At 34.9% G+C, this 27,807-nt stretch overlaps 1 protein-coding gene across 3 annotated transcripts; it reads right to left on the reverse strand.

Annotated features, from left to right (window-relative positions):
• Window positions 1–26,207, reverse strand: LOC132295316 (long chain base biosynthesis protein 1-like). Of its 3 annotated transcripts, none has more exons than XM_059793531.1 (15): window positions 25,962–26,207; window positions 25,793–25,875; window positions 16,209–16,279; window positions 15,835–16,048; window positions 15,638–15,732; window positions 14,072–14,163; window positions 13,621–13,714; window positions 13,459–13,531; window positions 13,219–13,351; window positions 9,119–9,293; window positions 1,567–1,707; window positions 1,395–1,490; window positions 1,102–1,243; window positions 773–900; window positions 1–694 (listed from the first exon to the last, which is right to left on the reverse strand). In XM_059793531.1, the coding sequence occupies exons 4-15, from the start codon at window positions 15,938–15,940 to the stop codon at window positions 518–520; spliced, it is 1,452 nt and encodes a 483-aa protein (XP_059649514.1). In that variant the 5' UTR covers window positions 15,941–16,048; window positions 16,209–16,279; window positions 25,793–25,875; window positions 25,962–26,207; the 3' UTR covers window positions 1–517. The 3 variants fall into 3 exon arrangements, with proteins under 3 accessions (XP_059649514.1, XP_059649513.1, XP_059649511.1); XM_059793530.1 differs by lacking the exon at window positions 16,209–16,279 and adding an exon at window positions 21,350–21,458; XM_059793528.1 differs by lacking the exon at window positions 16,209–16,279 and having other exon boundaries at window positions 25,962–26,206.
• Window positions 26,208–27,807: the final 1,600 nt, after the last annotated feature.

Below are 27,807 nucleotides of genomic sequence, written 5' to 3' on the forward strand. Positions count from 1 at the left end.
AAAAGAAATAGAACATATTTATTTGTCAAAGACACAGCAATCCAAGAACAAAATATGATAAATATATTTGGTACAATAAAAGGAAGAACGAAAAAGCACACTAACACAAAAAATAAACAAATGTACACTCGAATCAATCCAGTGAGCTATGGAATATATTCACGGAAGACATTTCATCTAACAAGAAGTCTAGCGGAAGAGACAATACCTAAAGTTGTGTTGTACAAACAGTAATTTTCAAGATAACACGAATATCAGCACGTAATATTTGTGAAACCAAAAACATGTCCACAACTCAACTTCCAACACATTTTAGCTTGCCATTAGCTCAAACGGTACGTCATTTCCGCCTTACTGCCCTTTTAAGTGAAGGAACAGTTACAAAAAATACAGTTCGAAATAATCTATGAGCTATATAGGGCAAAATCCCAGTAACATCTTTCGCTCATTTCTTTGTTGGCCACAAGAGATCTTAGAGGAATATACCACTAAAAGCATGATATCTGGTATGCAACATTCAATCACAACCAGTCAACACCAAATCTGTGACTCTTTTCAATGATTCGCATGCTTTCAACAGATCGGATTCTGAATGACCAGCAGAGACAAACAATCTAATTCCCACAGGCAGACGGCATTTATCCAGCGTTGATCTTTTGGAAGTCACCACAAAAACAGAGTCCTCCCTCAATGCCTGCAAAATGCACAAGAATTAAGAACTAGAGAAGTAATCAAATTCAGGATTTGAATGAAGCTCAGACTACTGGCATACACGATCAGCAATATCTTCAAGCAGTTGTAGATCATTCTTTATAGAACCCGAGGGCTTCTTTAGTCTGAGATATACAATAGGGGATTCTGGACTGCTAGCAATCTCAAGGCCTCGGATATCTGACAAACCTGCAATTACCCAAATAATTAGAAACAAAAAGAAAGTCAATGCCAGCCAAAACAATAATAAAATTCTACAGTTCTAGTCCACTGGAAACAAAACCTTAAATCACAATTCCAGCCTTATTTGATTGTATTCCAAGTTAGTAATTGGCATGTGCAATCAAGTCCCTTAAATACAGTATGCATAAGGATGAAAGGAAAACAAACCTTTGCATAGAAAGGCAATATTTTTCTTCAGTTTTGTGATCAGATCAGGATTTTCCTCCAGGACATCAAAAGAAGTAATTGCAGCACTTGCTAGGTATGGGGGCAGAGAAGCAGAAAATACATAACCAGAACTGCTGAGACGCTGCCAATATAAGCATAGCATAAGTCATTAGTACAAGGAAAGCTGAAACAGGATTAATCATCACATTGATTGATATATAATGAAAATAAAAAAGTATGGCCAAAATAAGGTTCTTCTAAGATTCTTTTTTCAAATTAAAGCTCTTTCGTACTTGATGATCAATAACTCTGGCACTTCCAGTGCAAAATCCTCCTTCAGTGGCCAACGCGTGTCCCATGGCAGCAGTTATGATGTCTATCTTCTCAATCTACAATGTTACACCAATATAAACTCACATACCAAGATTTAATGACTAATTAATATAGGAGTCTTCAAAATGTTACCGGAATCTTATAGTGTTCAGTAAGACCTCTTCCAGAAGAGCCAAGCACACCAAATGAGTTGCTCTCATCCAATAAAACACGGAACTTATATTTCTCCTTCAGTCTGATGAGCTCATCTAATGGAGTAATTTGGCCAGAATTCTGCAAATTGGAATAAATCAATCACAAAACAAACTTCTTCTTTTTCCCCTGAATAATCACAAAACTAAACATTTCCCAGTTGAGCAGAAAATTCTCATAAAAAGAACGCAGTAGGACATAGACAGCAATACACCATTAGTATAACAAGACTTGTACAAGACCTAAAATGTGTTGATGGAACCTCTTCAGCCTAATAATTGGTTTCTTGAGTGATTTTATTGCATTAGGAATTCGCTCTGATATTCCTTTGATTAATAAAACAGGGGGAAAAGAAGAAAGGAAACGTTCTGCAAAATTTAATGAGCCAGACAGTGATAGTTTAGTATACCCAGAGAAATGCTGTCTATAAGAAGGTTCATTCAAAAATCTGTAGGTCCTTATCAAGGAGTGGATTATCAAAAGTACTTAACCAAATGGAAAGGTGCTCCAAGTTGTCCAAAAATATTAAAGAATATGAATTCTAAAACCTAAATGATATCAAATCAAGACAAGATTATGGACAGCCCCCTTCAAATGTGTATAAATGCAGAGTTTTTTCAGGTAAGGCTCACAGAATTGATTTTGATTTCTTTCGTGGTTGGGATTAGTTGTTGTGTTACTGCATCTTTATATGTGCACCCTATAGGTCTAATATAATTTTACAGTCTCCTTAGGTTCCGATTCTAGAGTCCTAGTTGAACCAGTTTGCAACATGAAACTATCTAAACAACCCTTCGTTTTTTTTTTTTTGATAAGTAAAATATATTAGAAAAGCATTCAAAAGGGGAATGCATCACTGATACACAAAAACAAAACCCTAAGGACCAATAGAGTCAAAAAGGTCAAATAAATTAGCAATCGAGGAGCAAGCACTTCCTCTTACATAACAGAAAAGAGAACGAAGATTATAAAATTTTAAATTTGCTATAGTCGATTCCTTCCCTTCAAAATTTATGTTATTTCTCTCTCTCCAGATACACCACCAAACACAATGTGGGACAATCCTCCATAAATCACGAGCATGACCTTTAACTGGGCACCTTCTCCATGCGTTAATTAATTGAATAGAGTGCTTAGGCATCACCCACTGAACGCCAAAAATACTGAAGATAAGATTCCAACAATCATACGCCATAGGACAATGCATAAGAATATGATCTACAGGCTCACCGTCTGTTTTACATAAGCAACACCAGTTAACAATGGTATTACCTCTCTTCCTCAAATTATCCAATGTCAAAATTTTTCCCCAGGTGGCAGTCCAAACAAAGAATGCAACTCTAAGAGGAGCTTTAGAGCGCTAAATAGGCTTCCATGGGAAATCTTGGCCAGTGAAGTTGGACAAACACAAAAACATAGATCGTACTCCAATTTACCATGAGTGGAAGGGACCCACAGAATATCATCACAACCTCTGCCAACATCCTTCTGTCTATACAACAAATCCAAAAAAACGCATACTTCTGTCATCTCCCAATCCTAAAAAGAACCTAAAAAGCACATCCCACGTAACCCCACTGCTATCAAGATGATAACAATTAATTACGTAAACATGCTTGTTCTCAGCAATACTGAAGAGGCGAGGAAAGGAAAGAGACAGAGGCTGATTACCACACCACAAGTCTTCCCAAAAACGAACGTGCCTACCATTGCGAACTTTGAATCTAATGTGAGTGGAAAACCCATCCCAACCCTTCCAAATGAAATTCCACACGCCAACGCCTCCCATGACAGACACAGGACGAGAGGACCAACCCCCACCATCCTCCCCAAAACGACACGAGACAACTCTTCTCCATTGTTGATAACGCCCTTTATCGAACCTCCATAACCACTTACCCAATAAAGCTTTATTGAAAGGGACCAGCTTCCGAATGCCTAAACCGCCTAATTTCAAAAGTTTGCAAACTTGCTCCCAATTAACAAGATGATACTTGAACTCCTCTCCTCTTCCACCCCAAAGAAAATCACGCTGAATTTTTTCGATTCATTCAGCAACAGAGCATGGAATTTGAAACAGAGATAAAAAATAGTTGGGAAGGGACGAGAGCCCCACCCCCCCCCCCCCCCCCCCCCCCCGCGCGAGAGATACTATTTTTTCCATCCCGCCAGTCTCTTTTCATACCTGTTGATTACCGGATCCCAACTCCCCACTCTCCTAGAGGAAACTCCCAAAGGCAATCCCAAATAAGGAAGTGGAAAAGCACCCACTCAACACCCAAGAACCCTTCTATTTAATAGATTATTTTTGAGAATTTTACAAAAGCTAATAAAGCTCCTGAAATATTAGATCATGCAACCCTTAACTCTAGTGATAATGCTCAAGAGAAGAGCATGCCAGATTTCAAATCACTACTTCTAAAACCCTGAAATCTTATTACCCTTACCACTATGTAACTTAATTGCCGTGCCAAAAGTCCAGCAAGTTACCTTATGAAATTCCAATAACTTAGCCCCTTAGATTCCAAACATATTCAATCCGTCTCTACCTCTAAAGCCTAGTACCTATGTACCTTTTGTGGAGATGCCATTCTATGCCACTTGATTGATCATGTCCTCAGAGAGCAAAAAATTGTTGGAGAGTGCATTTTATGCATAACCTCCTAATGTAATATGTGAGTACGCATGCATTGGATCCATTCTGTGGAGCATTTCCACTGGTTGTTGAACCCAACAAAGATGTACATGGTCACATGAGAATTATACTCTTTTTGTCAAGTATATGAGTTGTGTTGGCAAATTCAACAAAAAAACTTGTGTTATAATGTGTCAAAATGTCTCGAGTCATTCAATGTAAACTCTTGAAGACATGGCAAACACAAAATTGGGAAGAATACGTTGTAAAATTCGCATCCGCAATCACATCTAAGACACAGTTAAAATAACCTTAGAAAGACCTTATTTGAGCTAGTTTGATCTTGGTTGGGGGCGTTGGGCTCACAAAAATGTTTCTAAAAGTCTTCTTAAAAAATGGCTTTTCAAATCTAAACTTTCATACATATTTTGAAATTTTTTTTTGAACTAATCGAATACTCAATTGATCAAGTATTTTTCAGTGGGCAACATCACCAAATGGTCCATCAATCAAGATGTTCTTGAAAAAATATTTTTCAAAATCTGAATGTATCGACCGAATGGTCAATAAATCAATACGTTATAACAAAACATATTCAAATCTAATAAGCCTCGATTGATGTGTTGATCTATTGAGAAGTGTCCAGTGCAGTTTGATTCAAGGCTCGATCGATTAAGAATTTAACTACTTAGAACATATGGTACTCCTATATTGGCTATAAATATAGGGTTATAGTTGGTCTAGGTATGAGTTGAATGTCTCTAACATCTAGAGAGAGAAAATCCTCTTGAGAGGTGAATATCCTACTTACAGAAGAAATGATACAAAGTCAAATAGTTCGGAAGGTTTTTTTTCCTCATCAAGTAAAAAATCAAAATGGCCGACCAGCCGGCTCTTCTAAAGAACAGGTCAATGCATATAAAGAACTGATCGAGCTTTCCTCTTGTTCTCTACACAAAATTGGTAACTCATCAAACTTGAAAGGACAGAACTTTGTCTATCGGATTTCAACTGGAATACGTGAGGATAAATGCAATGTACACACCTCTAGTAGATGATACGTACAAAGATGATCAATACGTACAAAGTGGTTGACAAAACGATTTGTTGGTGCTCTCAATGTTGAAGTTTCAATCATATTTGTGCCTTTCTAGCATTTGTTATTTGGAATTAGACGCACATTAGTTCGTTGTAGTCTATGCAAGTGATGCGTGTGGTTGACTATCATTTGAGTGCTGAGAAACCATCAAGAATACCACAATTTCGCAGATTGACAAAAGTGACATTGAGGATTGGGAAAGGATTTGCAATCAGAGTGTCCAAATGAGATTGAAATGTGAAAAAAGTGGCACCCCCTATAGGAGGATCATGATTCACATGACTAAGAGCCTGATGAGTGGTTCTCCACCATTAAATTTTAATTTCTTCACTTGGCTATAGAAAAGATCTTGATTCACTTTTTCACCAACTTTGGCCAGCCACTGTGATACCTTCAACTTACATTTTTTGTTCTCATTACTATTTGACTTTCCTGTTTCCTCCTCCTTTTGCACCAAGATTGTAGGTGTATAGACTTTGCAAGCAAATTTATGGATGAGTAAAGGAAGGTCCAAAAAAATCAACAAAGCTGTCGCACTCTAAAACGGTACACGAGGCAACCTTGTACTTGCAAATGATTTCTCTTGAATATAGTTAAGATGCATGCAACATATAAATCAATTATTTATGCCAATCCATTCACAAATTGATTTTCCTCCAATTGGTTCTTTGTAATATGGGGAAAATTTCATGTTAGGTGAATAAGAATGTTGGAAAAATCTATCCTTCCACCCTAAATTGCAAAGAAAAAAAAAATTATATATATATATATATATGACACTCTTTTATGTCATTGGTGCATACTTTTGCTTTGCTAATAAAAGAAAGCATGTGATAATATTTCATATCATTGGGTGCAACTTTAATAATACACCAAACAATATGAAATTTCTCCATAATACAAAGAACCGAAGTGGCAGAAGATAAAACCGCCACATCAAGTGGCATAAATAATTGATTTATAATGCATGCATGTTAACTGTAGTCAAGTAAAACCATTTGCAAATGTGAGGCTAACACTTGCATGGTTAATAAAATCCTGATCCAGATCTTACGATCATACAATTTTACAATCCAAAAGTATTGAATCATTCCCAATCCCACAAAAAAACCCATAATGGTTGAACCATATGGAATCCCTATACAGTCATAGGAATCTTGGGATCCCAATTTCACTCCTGTTTCTATCAATCCTATTACAAAATCATTAAATGTTACTCTTTTCTTAATTTTTGATAAGTTAGGAACCGATTTCCAAAAATTCTACGAAACAAAGGTCAAGACCAATTTAAGTGTCCTAGAAATGATAATTATTTGAAGGTTTTCTTTTCATTTTGACCCTACAAAGATACTTCAAGTCCTCGTTTAAACTGATTAACTATTTAAAAAACTTATTCAGACAACTTGATTCCTCATTTTTATTTAGTATGAGTTAGACATTGTTGCCTTTCCTTTTTCTTTTCTTTTTTCCTTTCATTTTTCTTCGGGTTGTTTATTTTGTTATGATATGTAACAACAAAGGTATCTTATCAAAAAATAAATATATAAAATAAAATATGATAATAATAGTAATAATAATAATAATAATAATGTAACAACAAAGGTACACAAAACTTTTCTTTACAAACAATACTTCAACCTATTGAGTTCAATCTCTATCTCTTCTCTCTAAAGCTCAATAAGTTTGCTTCAAACAAAACAATATCTTATCTACAGAAATCTTTTCAGCGGGCTATTAGAGAAGCAGCTTCGTTCCTTTTTCTCTCTATTTCTTTCCTCTATGCTATAGGCACTCTTATAGAATACAGCTCGAGTAAATTTGAATAGTAATTTTTTCGTATGTGAGAGATTTTCATATAACGAATAATCACAAAATGACAATTCATGATTATTTTATTTTATATTTTGAATCTAATATTATGATGTGCTATCAAGGTTAGTTGTATATAAATTATACATTTTATACATTACTAATTTGTTTATTTCCTTGACGAATAATGCGCTTCAAAATAATTAAGGAGAACTTTTGGAGGATTATTTGTTCCAAATACTTTTGTCTTAATTATTCTATCTTTTTTTTTTCTTTTTTTTTTTTTGTCTCTGTGTGTGTATTTCTTAAGAATTATTGTCACACAAATACTTTTACGTATTATCTTCTCATTTGTAGAATTTTATGATTCTCAATCTAATCCTGTGATTTGATCTTCAGGAACCCAAATCGGCGTAACATAGGATACCGATTCTAATAACCTTGAACTCTTGTAATGTAGATATTCTCAATGATTGTTGTTAAACAAATGCTTTTAGGTATTATCTTTCTCGTTTTGTAGAATTTTATGATTCTTTTTTTTTTTTTTTCCCCTGAATGGGAAGAATTTTATGATTCTCGATCTAATCCTGTGATTTGATCTTTAGGAACCTAAATCGGCCCAACATATGATCCCAATTCTAATAACCTTGAACTCTTGTAATGTAGATGCCTCCTATCCCAATTCTGAATGCAATAGAGGAGGGAATGGATAAAGTATATAGAGACGAGAGCAAATTGCCCTTTTGTTTATGTGCAAATATGTGTCTGATGATATAAAAAAATCATTATAACGCTAGCCCCTACCAGACATTCTCTCCACATTTTATTCTAACATTGCATAACGTTTAAGAAGAGAACTACTTGCTTATGGTTCTTACCATGATATATGTAGGGTATCTAGGCTGCCTTGGGCTTTAGCTCAAATCCATGAGGTCCTCACTTTCTATTTTATTTAATGTGATTATATTTTGCTTTTTGTTTGTTTTGCACGTCAGAAATCAAAATAAATATTACGGAGTATTAAAAAAAAAGGCAACTATGGGAAAATTGGTTGCCTCATCTTTTCCAATCTCTTAAATTTGCTTTTGAATCCAGAATTGGTTCATTTGAAGATCAAACTGTCTCATTAGATAGAGTTCACACCTTCCTTTTTTTTTTTTTTCTTTAGAATGTAACTAAGGCCAAAGCTATGTATTTCACAATTATTTTGTAGTTCGTTGTATTTAGGACAGAAGTTATTCTTGGGTTTCCTCATTCTTAATAAAAATGAGATGGACACTCCTACTACATCTCTAGTGAGCCTCTCTCCACAATGCTTACACCGTAGGGCCGTACTTCACACCTTGTTTAACTTAAAACACCAATTTCTTGTTCATCGAGATCAAGAGTGTAGTATTTGCTCCTTTATTTTTATTCGAAAGTCTTTTACTTGCATATACTTTTATTTCTTTAACAGAAAAGAAAAAGGATTCTTAGAGGTTGGTTCAAGATTATACTCAATGCTCTTCCTCTGTATTAATTTGTAATTCATATAACTTCTTCCTAATGTTAAGTTGTAATTTTATATATAAATTAACAGGAAAAAAAATAATTATAATTTTTTGTTTAACCTTTGAATCTCAAAAAAGAAATAAGATTAGAATGAGAAAATGATGTACAGGCTAGCCATAACCTTAGTTCATCAAATACCGTTTTGTCAACAACATACTCAGCTTTCAAGTGTTGTCCGACGTAATCTCCTCCAGTGCACAACTTTCTCTATCAACTTATAATTAGTGCCAAAATATAGAGTTCTCGAATAAAAAGGATTGAGACCAATAGTTGGTTACATTTTTTAATTTAAAAGAAAGGAAAAAAAGGGTTTCATGTTCTCAATGATGCTTACTGAAAAGGAAGAAAAGAAAAAGGAAAATGGAAACAAAAATTAAAGACTAATTGAAAAGCAGTACCTGGTACACAGCTTCAACCACAATGTAACGTCTGAGCTTCTTAGCTCGTTTGTTTTCGTGAATAACTTTGTCCAGAGTATTTTGTAGAGACTCCATGTTATTGTGCTTAAAATATACAATTGTACTTCTAGATAAATGAAGACCATTCTGTATGCCCCAGTGAACACCCTCATCCCTGGAAAAGCAACATATTTTAAAATAGTGATGCAAATTTAATATTAAAAACCCAATCAACAATAACTTATAGAAGAACCTGGATACTACTGATATTACAAAAGACATTAATGAAAGATACGATAATGAAAATCAAAAGGTAAGAGCTACCAGGGAAAAGATCAGTAGATGAGTGATAAATCATCAAAGAACCAGAAAGAAATCACATGATGATTGATCATAATAATGTAATCTCTACTAAAAAACAATGTGATGGGGAATGAGCTATAATGATTTTCATGGATGATGAGTCACACGTGTTCAAGCTCTACTTTCACAATGGCTTCTAAGAGCATCTCCAATGCTAAAAGCTATTTTCGCATGCCAAATCTATATTTTGACAGGTGCTACAGTGTCAAAATGCTATATTTTAGCAATTCTGCTCCAATGATGCATTTCACAAAATGCTATTTTTGACACAACCACTCTACTTTTTCAACTACCATTCCCACCATTCATACTTTTTCAACTACCATTCCCACTAAAAAAAAAAAATGAACCTAAAATTAAACCTAATTTGGCTATGACAACTATTTCAATTTGGCTATAAACCTACAGATATTATATATTGTAGGAAAAAGCTCATCCTCCACAGGACATTCAATCATGCACTGCTTACCTTAATAGGGGGCAGAAAAATAATGCAATGCTATGATTTTTGTGAATGTAATAACAATATGGTAAATACCAGAGTGTTATAGCAAGTAGCTCTTCCCCATATTTATATTTATGCATATTCTATCTATGCATTAAATTGTTAATAAGAAGAAAAAAAGAAGAACCAATTCCTGAGCAGTGAGCATCCAAGACAATCTCTAAGTTTCTAACCTGAGGTGTTTTCTTAGACACTTATGATGCAGAGACAGTTAAAATCCTATTTTATTGCAAACTTCAATATTATACTGATTATCACTTTTAAGCTTTACAGGAATGAAATGGTTTAAAAGAAATTCTCCTGGGATTGTCATTCTAAAATCAACTTCTCTTGATTTCTCTTGCAGAGACCTCAGCTTTAACAAACTAAGTGGAGAAATTTCAAGCAGCTTTGTTTCCCTATCAAACACAGATTACATGTAAGAAATTTGATCCTTAATTTTTTGCTTTTCTTCTTAAAGTCTTTGATGCTAATTTTTGTTGGCCAGTGATGCCGTTCTTGCTGATCCATTGACTTAAATTACCCTGAAAAGCCGTGGTAGAAACCAAGACCAACCGAAGACCCAAAATAACCAAGCATCCTTAAAAGCCACCAAATTAAATTTCTCAAGTAGCAAGGAGAGGATGGTCTAAAAGGAGCAACGGATGGGCAAATGGCACTAGCTACATAAACCTAAATCAGATTGTTTTCTGTATTTTCTTTGGTTAAAATGAGGATAATTTTTTCATTTAAGTTTTGTAGAGGAGGAATTCATTCTTTCTCTTGATGTATTAAACCTGGAAAGGCCATGTTAGTAAAGGGGAGGTAGTTACTAATATATAGACCAACCTCTACTAAAGATTTTAACCAGTACCATGTTTTCCAAACATTTGATGCAATATTCTTTCTACCCAATTAACAAATTAAGTTCAGCAAAAGATGATCATGGAGGGGGAATAATAAGTTTTCAAGATATGGGATTTTCCCACATTATTCAAGCTAAACAAAGTGATGTAAATAACTTTCTCTAAGCTTCAAGAAGAACATTTATCAAGATAAATAAAGGATTGATATTTTACAGAAATTTTTTTTACAAAAATCATCTTGCCGAGATGCAAACATATCACCATAAATTCCATATCAGTCATCCAATATTTCATAAAACTAAGATTCCAACAAGTAAAAATAACAAAAACACGAAATTAAATTATAAGAATAATTATCATTTGACAGGTTCAAATTTGAACTTAGTTATCAACACATCAATTAAGTTTAAGGGTACTTTTGAAATCAACCAAACAGAAACGTAGCAGAAATTGCAAAGCAGAGCTCAAAATCAAATATTACAAATCAGATATTGATTGTATAACGTGTTTAGAGAGAGAATAGTATAAACGTGTTTAGAATGAAATTGAAATTCATTGGACAAAATACATAAAACGAGTATAAACAACAACAAATCTAACAAGAACCTAACATGGGGCTTTCCATTCAACAAAAAAATCATAACGGCACAAGACTTACAGACTATGTTACCCGGACTCGGGTACGGGTGTCGGACACGGGTGCGTGTCTAGGAGTCGGATTCGTCAATCTATCAATTTACAGGATATGTGGACACGGCTCAAAAGTGTCCAAATATTGGACACGGGTACTTGGACACTTTGGAAAGTTAAAAAAAAAAATTGGAATATTTTTTTATGTTTGAGACATCAATCATAAAACTAAAAAAATAAATATATCAATTGTAATTTTTTATAAACATTTTATAATTATTACTACCATTTGTTTGCCTCATTTGATTGGTGGCATGGCCATAGTCATGGATATGCATTCCCGTGTTACTATTTGATGGGAACCTGTAATCAGAAATTTTAAGGGCTCCTTTTGGGCAAGTTTGGGCTTGGGCTAAGATGCCTTTTAATTGTCATCTTAGTCTTGACCTTTGGGCCTGTACAAGTCAAAGCACAATTAACAAGGAAGCCCAACTCAACAATATAAACAATATGTATATCAGTCATAACTCGTAATAAAGGTAAGTAACAGCTGTATACCACACACAGCTGTAGGTATTGCTTTCCAGCTGTAAGGCATTGAATTTTTTACTTTTATTAAAAAGCCCATTATTGTCTCTATCTTTTCAGATCCAAACAAATAGGTAAATAGGTGGCATCATCCTGGCCATTAAAGGCTGGGTATTAACAATTGCGTGAAACCACGCTCAGGTAGGTACTTGCAAAGTCAGCGCATGCGATTTCACAAACAAGAAGTCGTCTTCAACCTTTAGACCACCGATTCGAATCAGAGCGCCATTGTTGAACCAGGAAGCTTTGTATAGCTGCAGATCTATTAAATAGAACACGAAAAAAATCCCTAATCCTTCACAAGCATCGAGTTACACATCCTTTTGTTTATTTTCGTCATCAGCCGTGTCCGGTTGAAGATCAGAGGGTCGGACACATATCCCATGTCGGTGTCCGTGTCGTGTCGTGTCGTGTCGACACGGACACTCTGGCCGTCGCCGGCTAGTCCAGGTAACACAGCTTACAGATATCAAATTTGTAATGGAGAAAACAATCTGCAAACGAACGCGATCAGCTTTCAACAAACCCTAGAAATAGCTTCCTTCTACAGTTTCAAAGCAACGGAGGAGTGGCAATGGGGTAGGCGAGGTGTCTATGGTTTGAGGAAAGAGTGTGTGGTGTAGGAGAGAGAAAAAGGAAGAGATGAGGGCAGGGCCGAGGTATTCATCTGATCGGGATGCCGCTGTTCTATTCTCTCTCTCTCTCTGTTGCCGTGGGTAGGAACGAAAAATCAGAAATAGCAAGTGCCATGTCTTGTGCTAGAATTGGCAAAAGAATTGGCAAAGTTAAAATTTGGCAGGCTAAATGACAGCCCATTGGAGAGCCCATTTGAAGCCCTTCTGCCATATTTTACAAATAGCAGCCCAAATGACATTGGGTTGGAGATGCTCTAAGAGAAGACAATAATAGGCAAATCGGTAAAGAATGCCACTTTTATTCTCAATTTTTAATGAAAAACTTACTCAACTATAGCAAGCAACTTGCCGATCATAGAAAAATGATCATGTATTTAGTCACTAAAACATTAGACAACTTAAATGAAGCATCAATCAAGAATTACAACATTTTCCATGTAATCTATATATTAATTTCCCTGGTCCATTAACTACTTCATATTATGACATACATGGGCAGCCAACAATTAAACACTCAAAATAAAATATACTCACGCAACCACAATATCTCCTTTTTTACAAAAAGCTGGAATTGCACTGAACATGGTGGAGAGTCCATAGGGATAGAGAATTGAATCAGGAATTCCCAAAAACTTTGCTATTCTGGCCTCGCAATCAAGGTGAACATCTACGTAAAACAAAATTGTTAACAGTTACATGCCAAAGATATATGAGGAAACATCAATGCAGTTCATTAAGTTGATTGCTGAAATATGAATCCATATCAAATTATACCAACTGTTCCATAGAACCCACGAGGACCACAAGAACCAACACCGTATTTCTCCAATGCAGAAGTACATGACTCCTGTGATACAGCATTGCTATAAATGCTCCATTTGGATAAAACCATTACCATAAAAGAAAATTTTATATAAAATAGTAAGTTTTCCTCACAAGTAATTTTTCATTTCCTATTAATCCAAGGTAATTTGCTGAAGCAAAATTCACAACTTCTTTGCCATTGATTACTGTATGCGGCCCTGCAGCACTGCATAAATGCAACTCATGAGCAGTGATGTCTCTGATATAATGGAAAACCCCTTTCACACATACTCAAGAAGTTAATATCTGTAAGAAGAAAATCAACAATTTTCCGAAGAAGTAGTTTCATAAAAGAAGTTTCCAGAAAGAAGAAGACAAGAAGTACATTAGCCACCTGCTATATTTAAGGAAACAAATGACACAGAAAAGTTGCTCAATGAAAAAAAGGAAAAACAGGTGAATTTTTTTTTTGTCAAAACCTAAATCTTTGAGAAAGAACAAAATACACGAGCCTATCCTCAGCAACATTTCGTGAGAACTCAACAATTAAAGAAAAATTCAATTGAAAACATGCGGCTTTCACCTTTCCAATACAGGGGGTTCCCCTTGCATCTCTTCTGTAATAGGAGGAATAAGGGATTCTGGAACCCATTCATCACATAGCTCATCTATTTCCTACAAATTCCAATCAAACACAGTCATCAGGTTTGGATGGTACAAGATCAAGATGTCAAGAACTACTACACTAAACGTAAAACTTAAATGTTATAATTGTGTAAAGTTGAAAACTAACAAGCATTACAAAAGGTCATGAATATAAATAATACGGGAAAAAAATAAATAAATAAGGCACAATGCCAGAAACGATGCGAAGTAAAACTATAAAAGTCTACAATAACAGCATAAACAATAGATATTGATAATCTGGTGATAAGATGTATTACAGTGGACTATAATACTTCAACACGTCAACAAAATTTGACATTTCATTTTGATTTTAAGGATGTTGTATCTATAGCCCAGGCATGGAAGACATACCCTCTTTTATAGCCTAAAACAAGTGTTGTAGACCCATGCCAAGACTTGCTATCAAAATCAAGCTTTTTGACTGATTTCAAGGATCTCAAGTCTTGTATTTGTTTGACTTTTGATGGTATAGTTTTATTTCCAACTGGGAAACATTCTTAAATAATTTAGTGAGTACTGTAAGCTACCATTCTAATAAACTAACAGAGGCTTTTTTATATAGTGTTTTTCCTTTAATAAATCAAACTTCTGTTAATAGTTGAAATTGATTTGATTGAAGGGCTATATATTATTATAGTATTGAATCCATAAAGAAAGTTATATTCATATCTTTAATTTTCATTTTTCCTTTTTTTGGTTGGGGTGTGTGCCCGGCATGTGTGGGGTGGTGGGGGTAATGGTTATATCTTTTGCTGTTAGTGAAAGTTCATTAAGAAGTCAAACTTTTAAAGCTTTGTAAAGGATATAATGATTGCTTAATTTAATACCCATCTTTTTTACCTACTTTTTCTTCCCTTCACTATATTCTTTTCTCTCATGTCTTAACTGGGACTAATAATTGATTCGCTATCTTTAAACCAACATCCTAGAGATATTAAAGCAATCCTCATTTCCTTAGTATATTAGAAAACCCGAGTTTGCCGATTTCTACTCACAATCCCATGCTTAAAATAATTTGAAACATATGCTAGACCTAATTTTATCTTTTAATTATTATATGACTAGGTTTTAAAAGGCATGGCATAAATTTTTGTAATACAGCCAACCAACTACAAGATCCTTCATGAAAATTTCTCCCTGACGAAGTTTGAATCACTATTATAGCTGTGAAGAATGTCGATGTGAACTACAAGTGTAAAGCCTTTCTCAAGAACATATGCAGGCACCAAGAAGACTCTAGTTTAACTGAAAGCATTTGTTAATTATAGGTAAAGGAGAAAATAGTCGAAGCTTATATGACCTCATTGTCCAGTACCATTATATGATGCTAAAATTATTTAGTGGCTTCATTACAGTCTATTTGAGTCTTAAGAGATTAAAGATCGTTACTGATTACACCACAAAACTTGTCGAACAAGACAAATAGCTGATATGGGACTTATAGGACATATGCCATACAAACCTTCTTTGTTAATGGCCGTTTAGGTGGCTTATAACTTTTCTGGGAAAGTAGAAAGAGGATAACCACTAGAAGGAGACCTTCCACAAATAGATGCCCTGAAGCCAAGAAAGGGCAGAAAATGTTAAACCTTTTAGTCAAAAATATTAGGAATGAAAAGAACAAAGTATTCATCAGATTTTTAAGATTTGAGGACTTACCTCCAATGGGCACTCCAAAAACAACAGCTCGAGCAAAAGGAGCATCAAATGTTAATGTCACCAAGTCTAATGTAGTCTTCACCATATTCACTGCAGCTGATGCCATTGTTTTCAATATCTCAATGTGGCATACAAACAAGATCAACTACACGTTTCCTTCTAGTGCATTCTCCCTAAGCTCATGCACTGTTCCCAATCAACATACCCACAGAGCCTGCATATATCAATGATTGGTGATTAATACATATATATATATATATATACATATAGATATATATATTGGTCAAGTATGATTAGTAATGAGTTGGTCCAGATGTAACTAATGCCAAATAAAACAAGGGCTTGAACTTAACAGGAAAAGAAGAAAGGCATACCGTTAGAATGGAATATATGAATTAACAATAACTTGAAGTTCAATCAATACATTGATGAGGAAAAAAAATCCCTACATTGATGTAGATATTCAATAATCAACTACCAATAAAGAATAATATACATGATGTATGCATAGAAATGACATCTTGTAAACCTGGTTTAAAGTAACGATAACATCCGCCATAACAGTAACAATCACGGTGCGACAGGGGGGAGTATAATGCCACGACCATAAATTTTGCTAACCCAGCCCAACTCTTATCGGAATGTACAGGATAAACATGTTTTAATTCCAAAATCCCATTGAAAAAAATTAAATAAATAAATAAATATTCGATTTTAAAATTCAAAAGAATCTGAAGGATGATTAAAAGTGCAAGGCACAGTAAGGCAGAAAAATCACCTGGAGCCTAGACGCAAGACAAGTTGAAAGCATGAGTGCAGTGCATATTATATTGAATATGCAAACAAATCATATTGCAATGAAATTTCACAACAGTGGAATTATAAAAGAATGTAGTTTATAGGGAAAATTTAATAGAAGACAACTTTTGTAGCCTATATTACAAATATGAAGAATACGAAAATGGCATAACTGAAAAAGCCTCACAACAAAAGTAATTAAAAATATGGGAATATAGACTCTTTTGGTCCAAAGTGCCCCCAACACCTTTTGATGCTATTACACAAATACCTTTATAACCAGGACATATCAAACCACCCCATCGTTATGTACTCTTCTTCTCTGCAGAATCACCACCATCAAAACCCATTTCTCCCCTAACCCAACCCTCCATCTTCAAATTGTCCTCCAGCACCACCCACTTCCCCACCACCGCTTCCTGAAATCTAGGTCTTTTGGGGAAACACCGTCCTTGATTTGGGAGGTAATATTCTAGCCCGCGGTGGTATCTTTGCTGGCCAAGGACGTGTGACTCACTGAGTCATCATCACCGTCGTCTTGGAACGAAAGATGCCTGTATTGAGAGAAAGTGGAGACAAAGATTGAGAATTGGAGTCGCAAAGAAAGATCGGTGAAACCCTTGAATTGAGTTGTGACGGTGGAGGAGAGCGAAGTCATCGGTTGGTCTATTTCTGTTTCTAGAGTTGCAGAGGAGGGTAATGGGTGTCTGAATTTGGGATGAGATTGAAGTTGGTCGTCCGAGAAGGTGTGACTCACCAACATGAGTTAGTCCGGCAACGCACCGGAGGATCGTCCTTGCTCCCTTTTATCTTCTCTTGACCAAAATCCTAACGTGGGCGTCATAATCCTCTCCAGTAACGATGGTAACTTCTGCTCCAACCTCAAAACCCTAAACTCAAACACCGGAGGTGTCCAACCGAATGACCGCAGATGCACCGGAGGGCTTCCAGGAGGCAGTCACAACCATTGAACGGTGCCAAAACCAGTGATCGCCGGTGTCCATGGTGCTTGTGTTGACGTGATGTTGACATCATCGCCACTTATGATATTAGGTATTGTACGAAGGAAGCTTTCTTCACTGTGAAGGAGATTGAACCAAAGCCCGACATTTCCGGACCAGTCCCAGACCTGAAAATTTTTGGCCTGATGTTCTTTCAATCTATTTTTCCGGAACTTTTCTTTCAAAATAGATTTCATTGATAGATCTAAAAATCCAAAACCGCCGGAGAAGATGAGTTCGCCGGTCGCCAGAAAAGATGCCGGAGAAGATGGGTTCGCAAGTGTGTGCACTAGATATAGATAGAGAGAGTATTGAAAGATGACAGAGAGAGAGAGAATTTGAGGGCATTTTGGGAATACGAAAGTTAAACTGTAAAAACTGTCAAATATGTAATTATATTGTGTTAAGCTGCTTTATACACAAGTTCGTTTTGAATACTGTCATTTCTGTAATACTGGTTTCAAAAGTTGTCATTTATTAAATTATCCCTAGTTTATAATCACAACATTCAGAACTATTAACTATTAAGGGTCCCTTAGTCAAGAACATGACATAGCAGATAATGTAGAAGCAAAAATTCCAGAATTTCACATATCATGTATTATGTTCAAAACATTAAATACTAAGTAATGCAAAAGATATCCATCCATTAAAAAAACCAACAGTGATAACACTTAAATCAAAAAACTTCTTTTACAAGAACACACAGCTATCAGTCTACAGCTACCACCAAAAATCAAGACAACTTTGCTCTACGAAACATAAATTTGCGATCCTTCATGCTTGTAAGCAATACAAATTTTGTCAAAACTTAGAAGTAGAAGAAATTTCAAATTCTGGGTCGCAAATAATTTTATGGACCATTGTTTGTAGGTGATACTACTTGTTGGCAACGCGGAGGATGATTGGGTGGGTCAAACAAAACCAAGAAGTGGAGGAGCTTTGGCTAAGGAAGAAGAGAGTTAATTTGGACTTTGGAGAAAAATATATATCATGATGATAATAATCGAACACGTAAGGATAAATCGTGCTCCGGTTGATGCCATTGTTGCAGCCATGGTAGCAAAATGAGATAGCAGATGGTTTTAGAGATGATGATTAGGGTTTTTGGGTTCTTTGATTGTGTGCATGTGTATATATAACATATATCAGAGGAATAGTGATTAGATGGATTAGGTTCACGTGAAAAGATTGCTGACTTGTGAGTATGGAATTGGTTGCAATTTAAGAGGAAGGAACAAGAAGGGTACCCTTGTTCAAGAAAGTATGATTAAGATAGTCTTTTCCAAATTGTCAGGCAAGGTTAGTCTTTCCAAATTATCAGTCAAGGTCACGTATGGTATTTTCCTGTATGGGTATCTTCGAGTTCAAAGAAAATGCACTAACAACTTCTGAAATTATATTTAGAGCTTAATTTTAGAATGCTTTGAAAAGCAAATGTAAATATTTAATTTGCATATTAAATATTTATAATCTTTTAATTATATAATAAATAATAAATTTTTATCAATATGATTAAATTTATAAAAGGGCATTTTTGTCATCTTTATATGGGCATGTTAGTCATTTCAAGTAAGTGCAGGGATAATTTTTCCATTCTAGTATAACTAAGGGTTTGGTATTGGAGTAAATAATTCTGATGGTGACTTAACGGCCAGGGAGGAATCTCTTATTTTGACCAAACCTCATGCCAGCAGATTTGACCAAGGTTTAATTAATAGGTGAAAAGCTCAAACCTCATAGGAGGTCAGGATAATTCACCCTAAAGTAAAGTACTAGCTCGATTGTCTGTGAATAAATGAGAAGTAAAACATGTCATTGTCCATGAAATCAACTTGACCTTATGGAAAAAGAGATCAGCTTCCTCAGTGAAGAGACAACGAAAAGGTACAAGTGGATATGTAGACCTATCAAGTATCAAAGGATCAGATTCGAATGGATCACGTTTGGTTCGATGTGAATCCAATAAGACAAAATGTGATCCAATCCGATCCAATAATCCGATGAATATTTTTTTAATAAATTCATATCCAATATTCCCTTTATCGAATAATCCGATCCATATATAAATTAAAAATTTTGCAAAAGGAAAGAAACAAATCAAACAAATATATCATTATTACTACTCAGAAATAATATACCAAATCTCAGTAAAGGAGAAAAAATGAAGATCTGGGTCTAGGGTGCAAGAAGAGATTTGCAAATTTGGGTTTTCGTATTAAAGAACACAAAATTACAGTAAAGAGTGAGGGAAAAAACAAAGGGGAGAGGGAAGTCAAAGAAGAGGGGAAAAGAGAGAAATCTGAGTTAATCTCTGTTGTTGTGAAAGGGGGAATAAGAAGATGGAAAATTAGGGCTTGTAATAGAATGGAAGAACAAGAGGATGAAAAGGAAAAGAAGAGAGAATAGGTAACAAAACTCAGTTGAAAATGACGATCAGTGTTTCGGAGAAGATTCAGGTGAGTCAGCAACGAGCTCATTTCATCACCTATTCACCGTTTCCATTTCTTTCAAGTCTGGAGCCTTTGTTTGTGAATGTGGAGTATTTAGTTTGGGTGCTTATATAAATATTGGGAGCTGCTAATGTGCATGCTGGAACCCATCCTATCATGCATATAAGTTTTAATTACTTTCTTCCATAAAACCTAGAGATGATGTATAAAATATACATATATACTTGTATACTAAAATAATATATAACAAAATAGGTCGGATCGGGTTCTTAGCAGAATGGATTGACATTAATCCATATCGAAATTGTTAAGTGAATGGATTATCGGATTTGGATTATTATCCGGTTATTGGAATCTGATCCATTGACAAATCTAGTGACATGTTACAAGTATCGACTTGATGCTAAAGTGATATTACTTCCTCATTGATCAATTATTGGACTTCATAGCACATGACTAAACCACTTTATTGGTTTTCCAACATTCTAAGTCAATTGCTTTGTGCATTATTGACTATGTCGGTCAAAAAAAAAAAAAAACATTCCAAAAGCAATCCTATGAAAGGACTAGGTTTCAGTCTTCAATGTGGTAGTTGTTGGACCACATGAACTAGTACTATCTCTGAATTGCAAAAGAGGGGCTTAAACTCAATAGTCTTCATTTTTGATCATCCATCCAATGCATATGAGAGGCTTAACATCAATAATCTTCAAAGAATCTCAATTCATATGCATTAAACGAAAGCGTGCCATATTAAATAAAATAGAAATATCAAGGAAATAGATCAGAAAATTATATCAATACTACTGGGAAAAGGCTTTTTTCAGGTGAGTTGAGCTTATATCAAAAGGAAAAGGTAAAAAAAAAAAAAAGTCATAAATTATAGCATTAAAATAAAAACCGAAAAAAGGTAACGAAAAACATCTACTGATTGAGCTTCAGATTCCTGGAGCTAACAAAATTCTCACTGTTTTAGAAAGCATAATATAAAAGTTTTGTTTCCCTAGAATAATACAACACAAATAAAATGCCATATCCATCCCATATCTGAGAAATTAACAAAATGCAAAAGAAAAAAAAAAAAAAAAAAAAAAAAAAAATCATATTTTACACTCTAAGTAGAAGAGATCAATATTGAACATATTTAAGGCATGATGAACAATGAGACAAGCAATTCAAATCCATTTTCCAGCTGAAAAGTTTTCTTCTAAGTTCAACACTTGGAAAAATGAAAAAAGTGCTCCATGGTTGTAGAGAACTGACAGAATGGGCTAAATTAACACAGAAGGCCTCCAAAGGCAATAAAAGGGTTCATGTCCTCTATAATCAAGTGCTCATGAAATCTTTCAATTTCTGCTTCTGTTTTTTTTTCCTGGCAGAGGTAAAAACTTGCAGAATGAGAACAGTTATTATGGACCTCCAACATTATATCAGAAGGGAGATCGTTAATGTCAGAACAAACTAACAAATTTGATCTAATACGAGCAGCTAACAAATGGGCTGCAAAATTAAATTCCATACGAACATAATCCAAACTACTAATCGTAATAACCTTATGAAGGTCTGCTATTTATAAGTGCACCTGTAGAAAAGGTTCTACTCAATCAAGCATCAATTCAAAAGGAATAAAAAAAAATAAAAAAAAAAAAAAAAAAGAGGCAACATTTCAGGAATCAAAGCAGGAATTCACATTGCAGGTGAATTGACTCAAAATTTGTCATACATAAAAACTTGTTTGTTGTGACTGAAATTCCTCATATGCTATATTACTGTAGTTCATCACTTCATCTCTCCCAGAAATCTCAGAAGAATCAACCAAAACAAAGTATTTCTCTATCACCACCACCCCAACCAACAACACCCAAAATATGGATAGTGTACACACACACAAAGCACCACATACATAAAGACATCAGGTGCCATAAATATCAACTTTGTTGCTCACTAGGACCCCCTGAGGCAGCTGTCCAACCAAAGAAGTTACCATAATTCAGATTTCTGTCAGGGAAATTAAAAGCTCTCTCTCCAATAACATCCCACAAAAAACGCACTCCTCAGACATCCCCTTCTTGTGGCCACCATCTCATAGAATCCTCCTCCACTTTCATGGTGTTTAGTTGGACAACATAACAGGCTAAACCCTCCTTAGATTCATCAAGAATTATGTAGGTTAGTTGTATGTAGTTAATAATTCATGATCTGGCATGTACAGAATGAAAACTTCATTCTTTGCAGCAAATTAGATGTAAGAACTTTTACTTCTATCTTACCTCCCCCTAAACCCTAAATTCATACAGAGATTCCAATTTGGAGAATAATTTGCAATGGACCTGTTACAGGCATTTACCACTATTCCTTACCACTGCAAGAAATCACCTGAAAACAAGGTTAATCAAGTAAGAGCGAGAAGAGCTAAATCCAATATGTTCAGATCCTGTCATGCTAAACCATTCCCTACCAAGTACCGACTTGAACTTCTTTGTTTCAACTTCATTTTTCAACTGTACATAAACTTTTTGCACAAAAGCACTCTACTTCTTTCCTTTTTTTCCCCCCTCTTTTGATATGTCCAACTACTAACTTCTTTCCACCAATACAAAGACTGAGTTAAATGAATGATGAGAAAGCCACATAGGACAAGACCCCATTAAAATAAGTAGGATTCTAACATCATAAAAATGGTCAGAGGACTTACCCAAGGTAAGGCATACCTCCAGGAATAGATCCTCATGCATATAGGCTTGTTTGGCTCGTATACCACACTCACCTACCAATATCCCCAATCTCCAACCTAAACCACCAGTCTTTTAATAACTGGATACCTTAAATTCCCTAATAAAATCTATTCCACCAGAGAGGCAATGAATGGAAGATTGGCAGTTAGGCTCATTTGTCTTGTGTAGCCTCCCACATAGACATATGCTTCTGAGAACCTTCCTCACAGAAATTATAGTTTACTTTCCAGTAGCAACAAATATCAAGGTTGACTTTTGTAATGCATTATTTTAAAAACCTTTTTTCTCATCTCTCTCCCAGGCACCTTTAAAACCTCCCATTTTTCTCCTGCAGAGTCTCTCTCTTTTTTTTTCCTAGTTGGTACTCACACACACTTGTCTCTTCTGAGACTTGAACCCCTGACCTCCCTTTGAAAAGTAAGAGGTTGATACCACTAGGCCACTCTCTTAAAAACCTTGTATGTAAGAATTTTTTACTACTGCACATCTGAGCCAATTATCTTCCACTTATCTACGCAAGCCTCCAAAGAGGTGTTTGCACTCTTCAGTCCTTACTCCTTATACTGTTACAAGTAGAAGCATTTGGATGCATTGATTCTTTACAATTTTAATAATCTATAGTGGACATTCGAAGGTGGAAGGGGAGATAAATAGAAACAGACTCATCTAAACTATGAATATCAATTGCAGCATCAATAATTTTGAAACAAGTGTTTACGAGTACCCAAGGCCATAGTTCAACGAACCAGCCGTTTCTCCGCAACCTGGCAGGTTCCGATACCAAACTGAAGGCCGATCCTCTACAGAAATGGTAGGCTTGGCATTGATGCGGCCAGTTCTGTTGTGATCTGGTTATTCACCATAGAACCAGACCAGAACTGGCCATTTCTGTTAGAAGCAGGCCAATCCAGGGCCAGTTCCCGAATAGGCCAACACCCAACTTACTGCTTCTTTTTAAATGGTTAATGACCAGGTTGAGAATCAAACCTGGAGCCTTTGGTAAGAAAGGTAGAACTTTTGTCACTCAAACAAGCTTCATCTTGTGCTATTATCAGGGCTTAGTTTTTATTTAATCATCACAAAACCCTTCAGTTAGTCATTATTGTAAACAAACATAATGAAGAATGACCATAAAATCACATATAGAAAGATTTACTTTATAGTTTATTTCATATGTAGACAAAACCATATATCTTTTCTAGTATATTTATTTATTTTTGTTTTAGATTTTTTTTTTTTTTTTTAAGTTCTCACATAGTATATATGGTATGCATTTCATTTATTCATAGTTAAGTTTATTTTTATTCACTAATTTTATAAAAAATATTCAAACTAAGCTTTTTAATAATGACAATGACATAGAATTCATGAATAGGTCATTACTTGTGTAAAACGGTCTTCGAAAACTCAATAAAATAACTAAAATTCACTCAAAATCCATTTTTATTATGTTGTAAAAAAATGTGTCATTACATTTTGGGCCCTACATGCGAGGTTGAAAACACTTCAGGACCACAACCCTTAAATATGCTGATAAGGTTTAAATTCAATCGCCCTAAATAAAGAAAGAGATGGGGAAAGCACACAAGCACCAACAGAACCAATACCACTGCACCACAACAACATCACTTCCGTAACAGGCAACCTTGAACCATTCAATCTCAAACTCAACTACCCCACTGCCAACACGAACTACCAACCAGACAAATATATAAGTGTATATATAAAGAGAGAGAAAGAGAGAGAGAAGCAAAAAATTGATAAGAAAATTTTCAACTAATTACAAAGAAAAACTATATATATATATTATTATCACTTGAACCAACCAAATTAAAATACATTGTTTAGAAAATGTAATTATTAGTTTCAATATAAAACCTATAATCTCAATAAAAAATGAAATAAGTTCAAAATTTATGTCTACACAAAACACGCCATGATCGCACAATTGATAAATGCAGGATTTTAAAGGGGAAAAAACTAAACTTACAGAAAAATAAAGCACAACTGACCTAAGAGAGATCTTTGATGGTGAGTTTTGGAGGATCAATAGCTCAGGCAATGATGAGAGTGAGATCCAAATCATCAACAGTGAAGACTAGCTTCAGATCTGAGTTGCTGAACAGCAATCACTTAGGGTTTTAGACCAAAAGAGGGAGGGTTTCAAAGGGCTAATATCCGAGGAAGACGGGAAGAGTTTCATAGGGCTAGGGAAAGGAGACAAGAGAGGGAGGAATAGTATCAGATCCTTTTCTAACTAACAATTTAGTGTGAACACAAGGAGCTGATGGCCAACATTTCAAATAATCCAACTTAACAACCATATAACATCGATAATCAAACTACACATCTTGGACTCAGAGGTTAATTTCATTCTCATGAATTGAAAGACCAAGAGGGACAAATTGGAAATTGTCCTGATCATTGTCATTAAAGAAAAACTATGGACAGCTGCATTTGTTACTAATTTGATCGGATAGGATGACTGACCACTGTCATTAGAAAAAAACTTTGGAGTGTCACGATTGTAGTGGCGGTCAATAAGATGAATCTCAAGTGAATATAATATTGAGACCCACTTCATCCATTGAATGGGCGCCCCGCTACAGTGTCAATCAACCATACAAGAGTTGATACTCTTTAAGACTCAAATAATATTAACTATTAAAAACGAAAATTTTAATTTCACTTACAAACACATAACTACAATAATAGTGCAAATTCAATCATTGGTTTGTTTGATTGATTTCATTCTTGAGGGAAGTTTGATTTCTCAATTTCACACATTGGTTTGGTTTGCTTTATCAAAATTATTTTTGAAACCAAGAATTGCGGTTTGAATCAGTTGGGTTCAATGTTTTAGCCTTCTACGAAATCAAACCCAAAACAATCCAAGTATAGCAGTCTGTGTTTGTGTGTGTTTGTGAACAGAAAACAGAGGAGAGAACAACAAAGAGAGAAGCAAACTCACCGGATTCCGGAAATGGTGAATACAACAATGAAAATGCCAGGGAGAGCCGCACGACGTCTTGGGCGAAAACCGATCTGTGTTAACTGTTAACCGACAGACAGAGAGATGATCAGAGAGAATGGGAAAAGGGAGAGAGAAAAAGATAGGACTCAGATTTTAGTTTGAGTACCTGATATGATATTCAACGATGTATCGATGAAGGTATTTATGGGTTTGGAATAAACAAAGCTGAAAGTCAGATAGATGCAACTTCTTTCACATTGCAGGTCTACAATTTCGTTCGCAATTACTTACAAATATCTGATATTTCTGAGATGGCTTGGAATTGGTCAAAGATTTGTTGTTCTACTATCAAACAACTTCCGACCGCTTGACCAAAATAAGACCTTTGTTCGTAGTGCTTCATCAAGTCTATCCAAGAAGGGTCAAAAAGCAAAAATGTATACTTCTTCGCCTGTCCCAAATAAACAAAAAATGTCTCGTCTTTAAATAAATATTGTAATTAAAAAGTTCAATAATTTTTTTTTAGGCATTATCAATTTAATTTTTTTATTAAATTTATAAAAATAAATTATTACATCATTGTAGATTGATTTTTTTTTTTTTTTTTGATAAAATAAATATAATAAAAATCTCATCTTAAAAATTAAATTTTAAAAAAAGTGAGTGTATTTTTGTAAGTCCCGTATGTATAAATATCCTCTTGGTTATGTTAGTAGTTCTCACTTTAAGTTAAAACTAACATTTTTTTTTTAATTGAATAATGCTAAAGGCAAATTGTTTAATCCACCAGTCCGTTGACACTGGCTTTTTTTATTGGTTATTTTTACTCTCATTAATTACTTGTTTCTATTTTTAAGCAACATTAAAAATATTTTTTTTAAATCAAAACTACTCTTTTAAGCTTTTTCATTGGCCTTTACCATCTTACCTCTCCTCCCTCTATCTAAATGGGTGTGTATAATATAAACAAGAGTAAAATGCAAAAAAAAAAAAAAAAAAAATTGAATTATTGATCAATTAGCAACAAACCTGAATTACAAAAATTGCAAATAATTTCATGAACTATACATTTTTGTTACGAATTGTACCATCGGGCGGTGTACCAATTGAATCTCATCGTTAAAAAATCATGTGATCGCACGTGACACTGAATATATTTTTTAATAACTATAACGCCCTTATGAGTTCGAAAAGAACACGAGTCCATGACACCCAAACACCTAACTTAAGATTGCGCCCAAACACACCCTTACCCAACACACATAAATAGAGTGTGTTAAAATGTTGTTCATCGTCTTCGGATCTTTCTGATCAATTATAAAAAAATAAAAATCTTGCCTATTTTTTCGTCTCCCAAAATACATGGTATTGCAAATCCTTCTCAACAAGTCACATGGTATTGCAAATCTTTCTGACATGGGACGACCATCATTACCTGTAAGAGGAAAACAGAGTATTGCAAATCCGTTTCAAATGGGTCAGTAAAGAAAATATGGTGAATGGTGTTATTAGCCTTGATGGCTTTGGTAGGGGAAAACTATGATCATTTATCAATATTGAAGCTTATCGCTAAAGCTCAATAACAGCAGCAAGAAGAAAAAAGACTCCACCTTGAAAACCATTTTTAAGATTAAATTTGTTATAAAATCAAAATTAATTGATTTGGGTTTCAAAGCTTTTGAGTGATTAACTTAGCTTAAAACTCCTTTCCCAAAAAGCACTATCCCTCCCACCTCGTCGGCACGAGACCAATAATGCATTGATGAAACTATGCCTCTCCGGCCAAAATCTCCTAACAATGAAACTGAATATCAGATTCGACCAAAAATTGAACTTCAATAATAAAGCATAAAGTATTGTCAGTCAATTTTTAACCTCAAAAACTCCAGGGATCGAGTAGTTTGGAGTTGCGGAATTTTGTTCTGGAATGATGGTGACGATGCGGAGAGAGACTAAAGCTTTTGTGCCTTCAATGGCGAGATCCTTCCCCGTTTGGCATGCTTTTTGCTTAT

Source organism: Cornus florida, unplaced genomic scaffold, assembly GCF_030987335.1.
Source record: "Cornus florida cultivar Cherokee Brave unplaced genomic scaffold, ASM3098733v1 CherokeeBrave_3.0.0_Hap2_Chr02, whole genome shotgun sequence".
In the NCBI taxonomy this organism is placed as follows: domain Eukaryota; kingdom Viridiplantae; phylum Streptophyta; class Magnoliopsida; order Cornales; family Cornaceae; genus Cornus; species Cornus florida.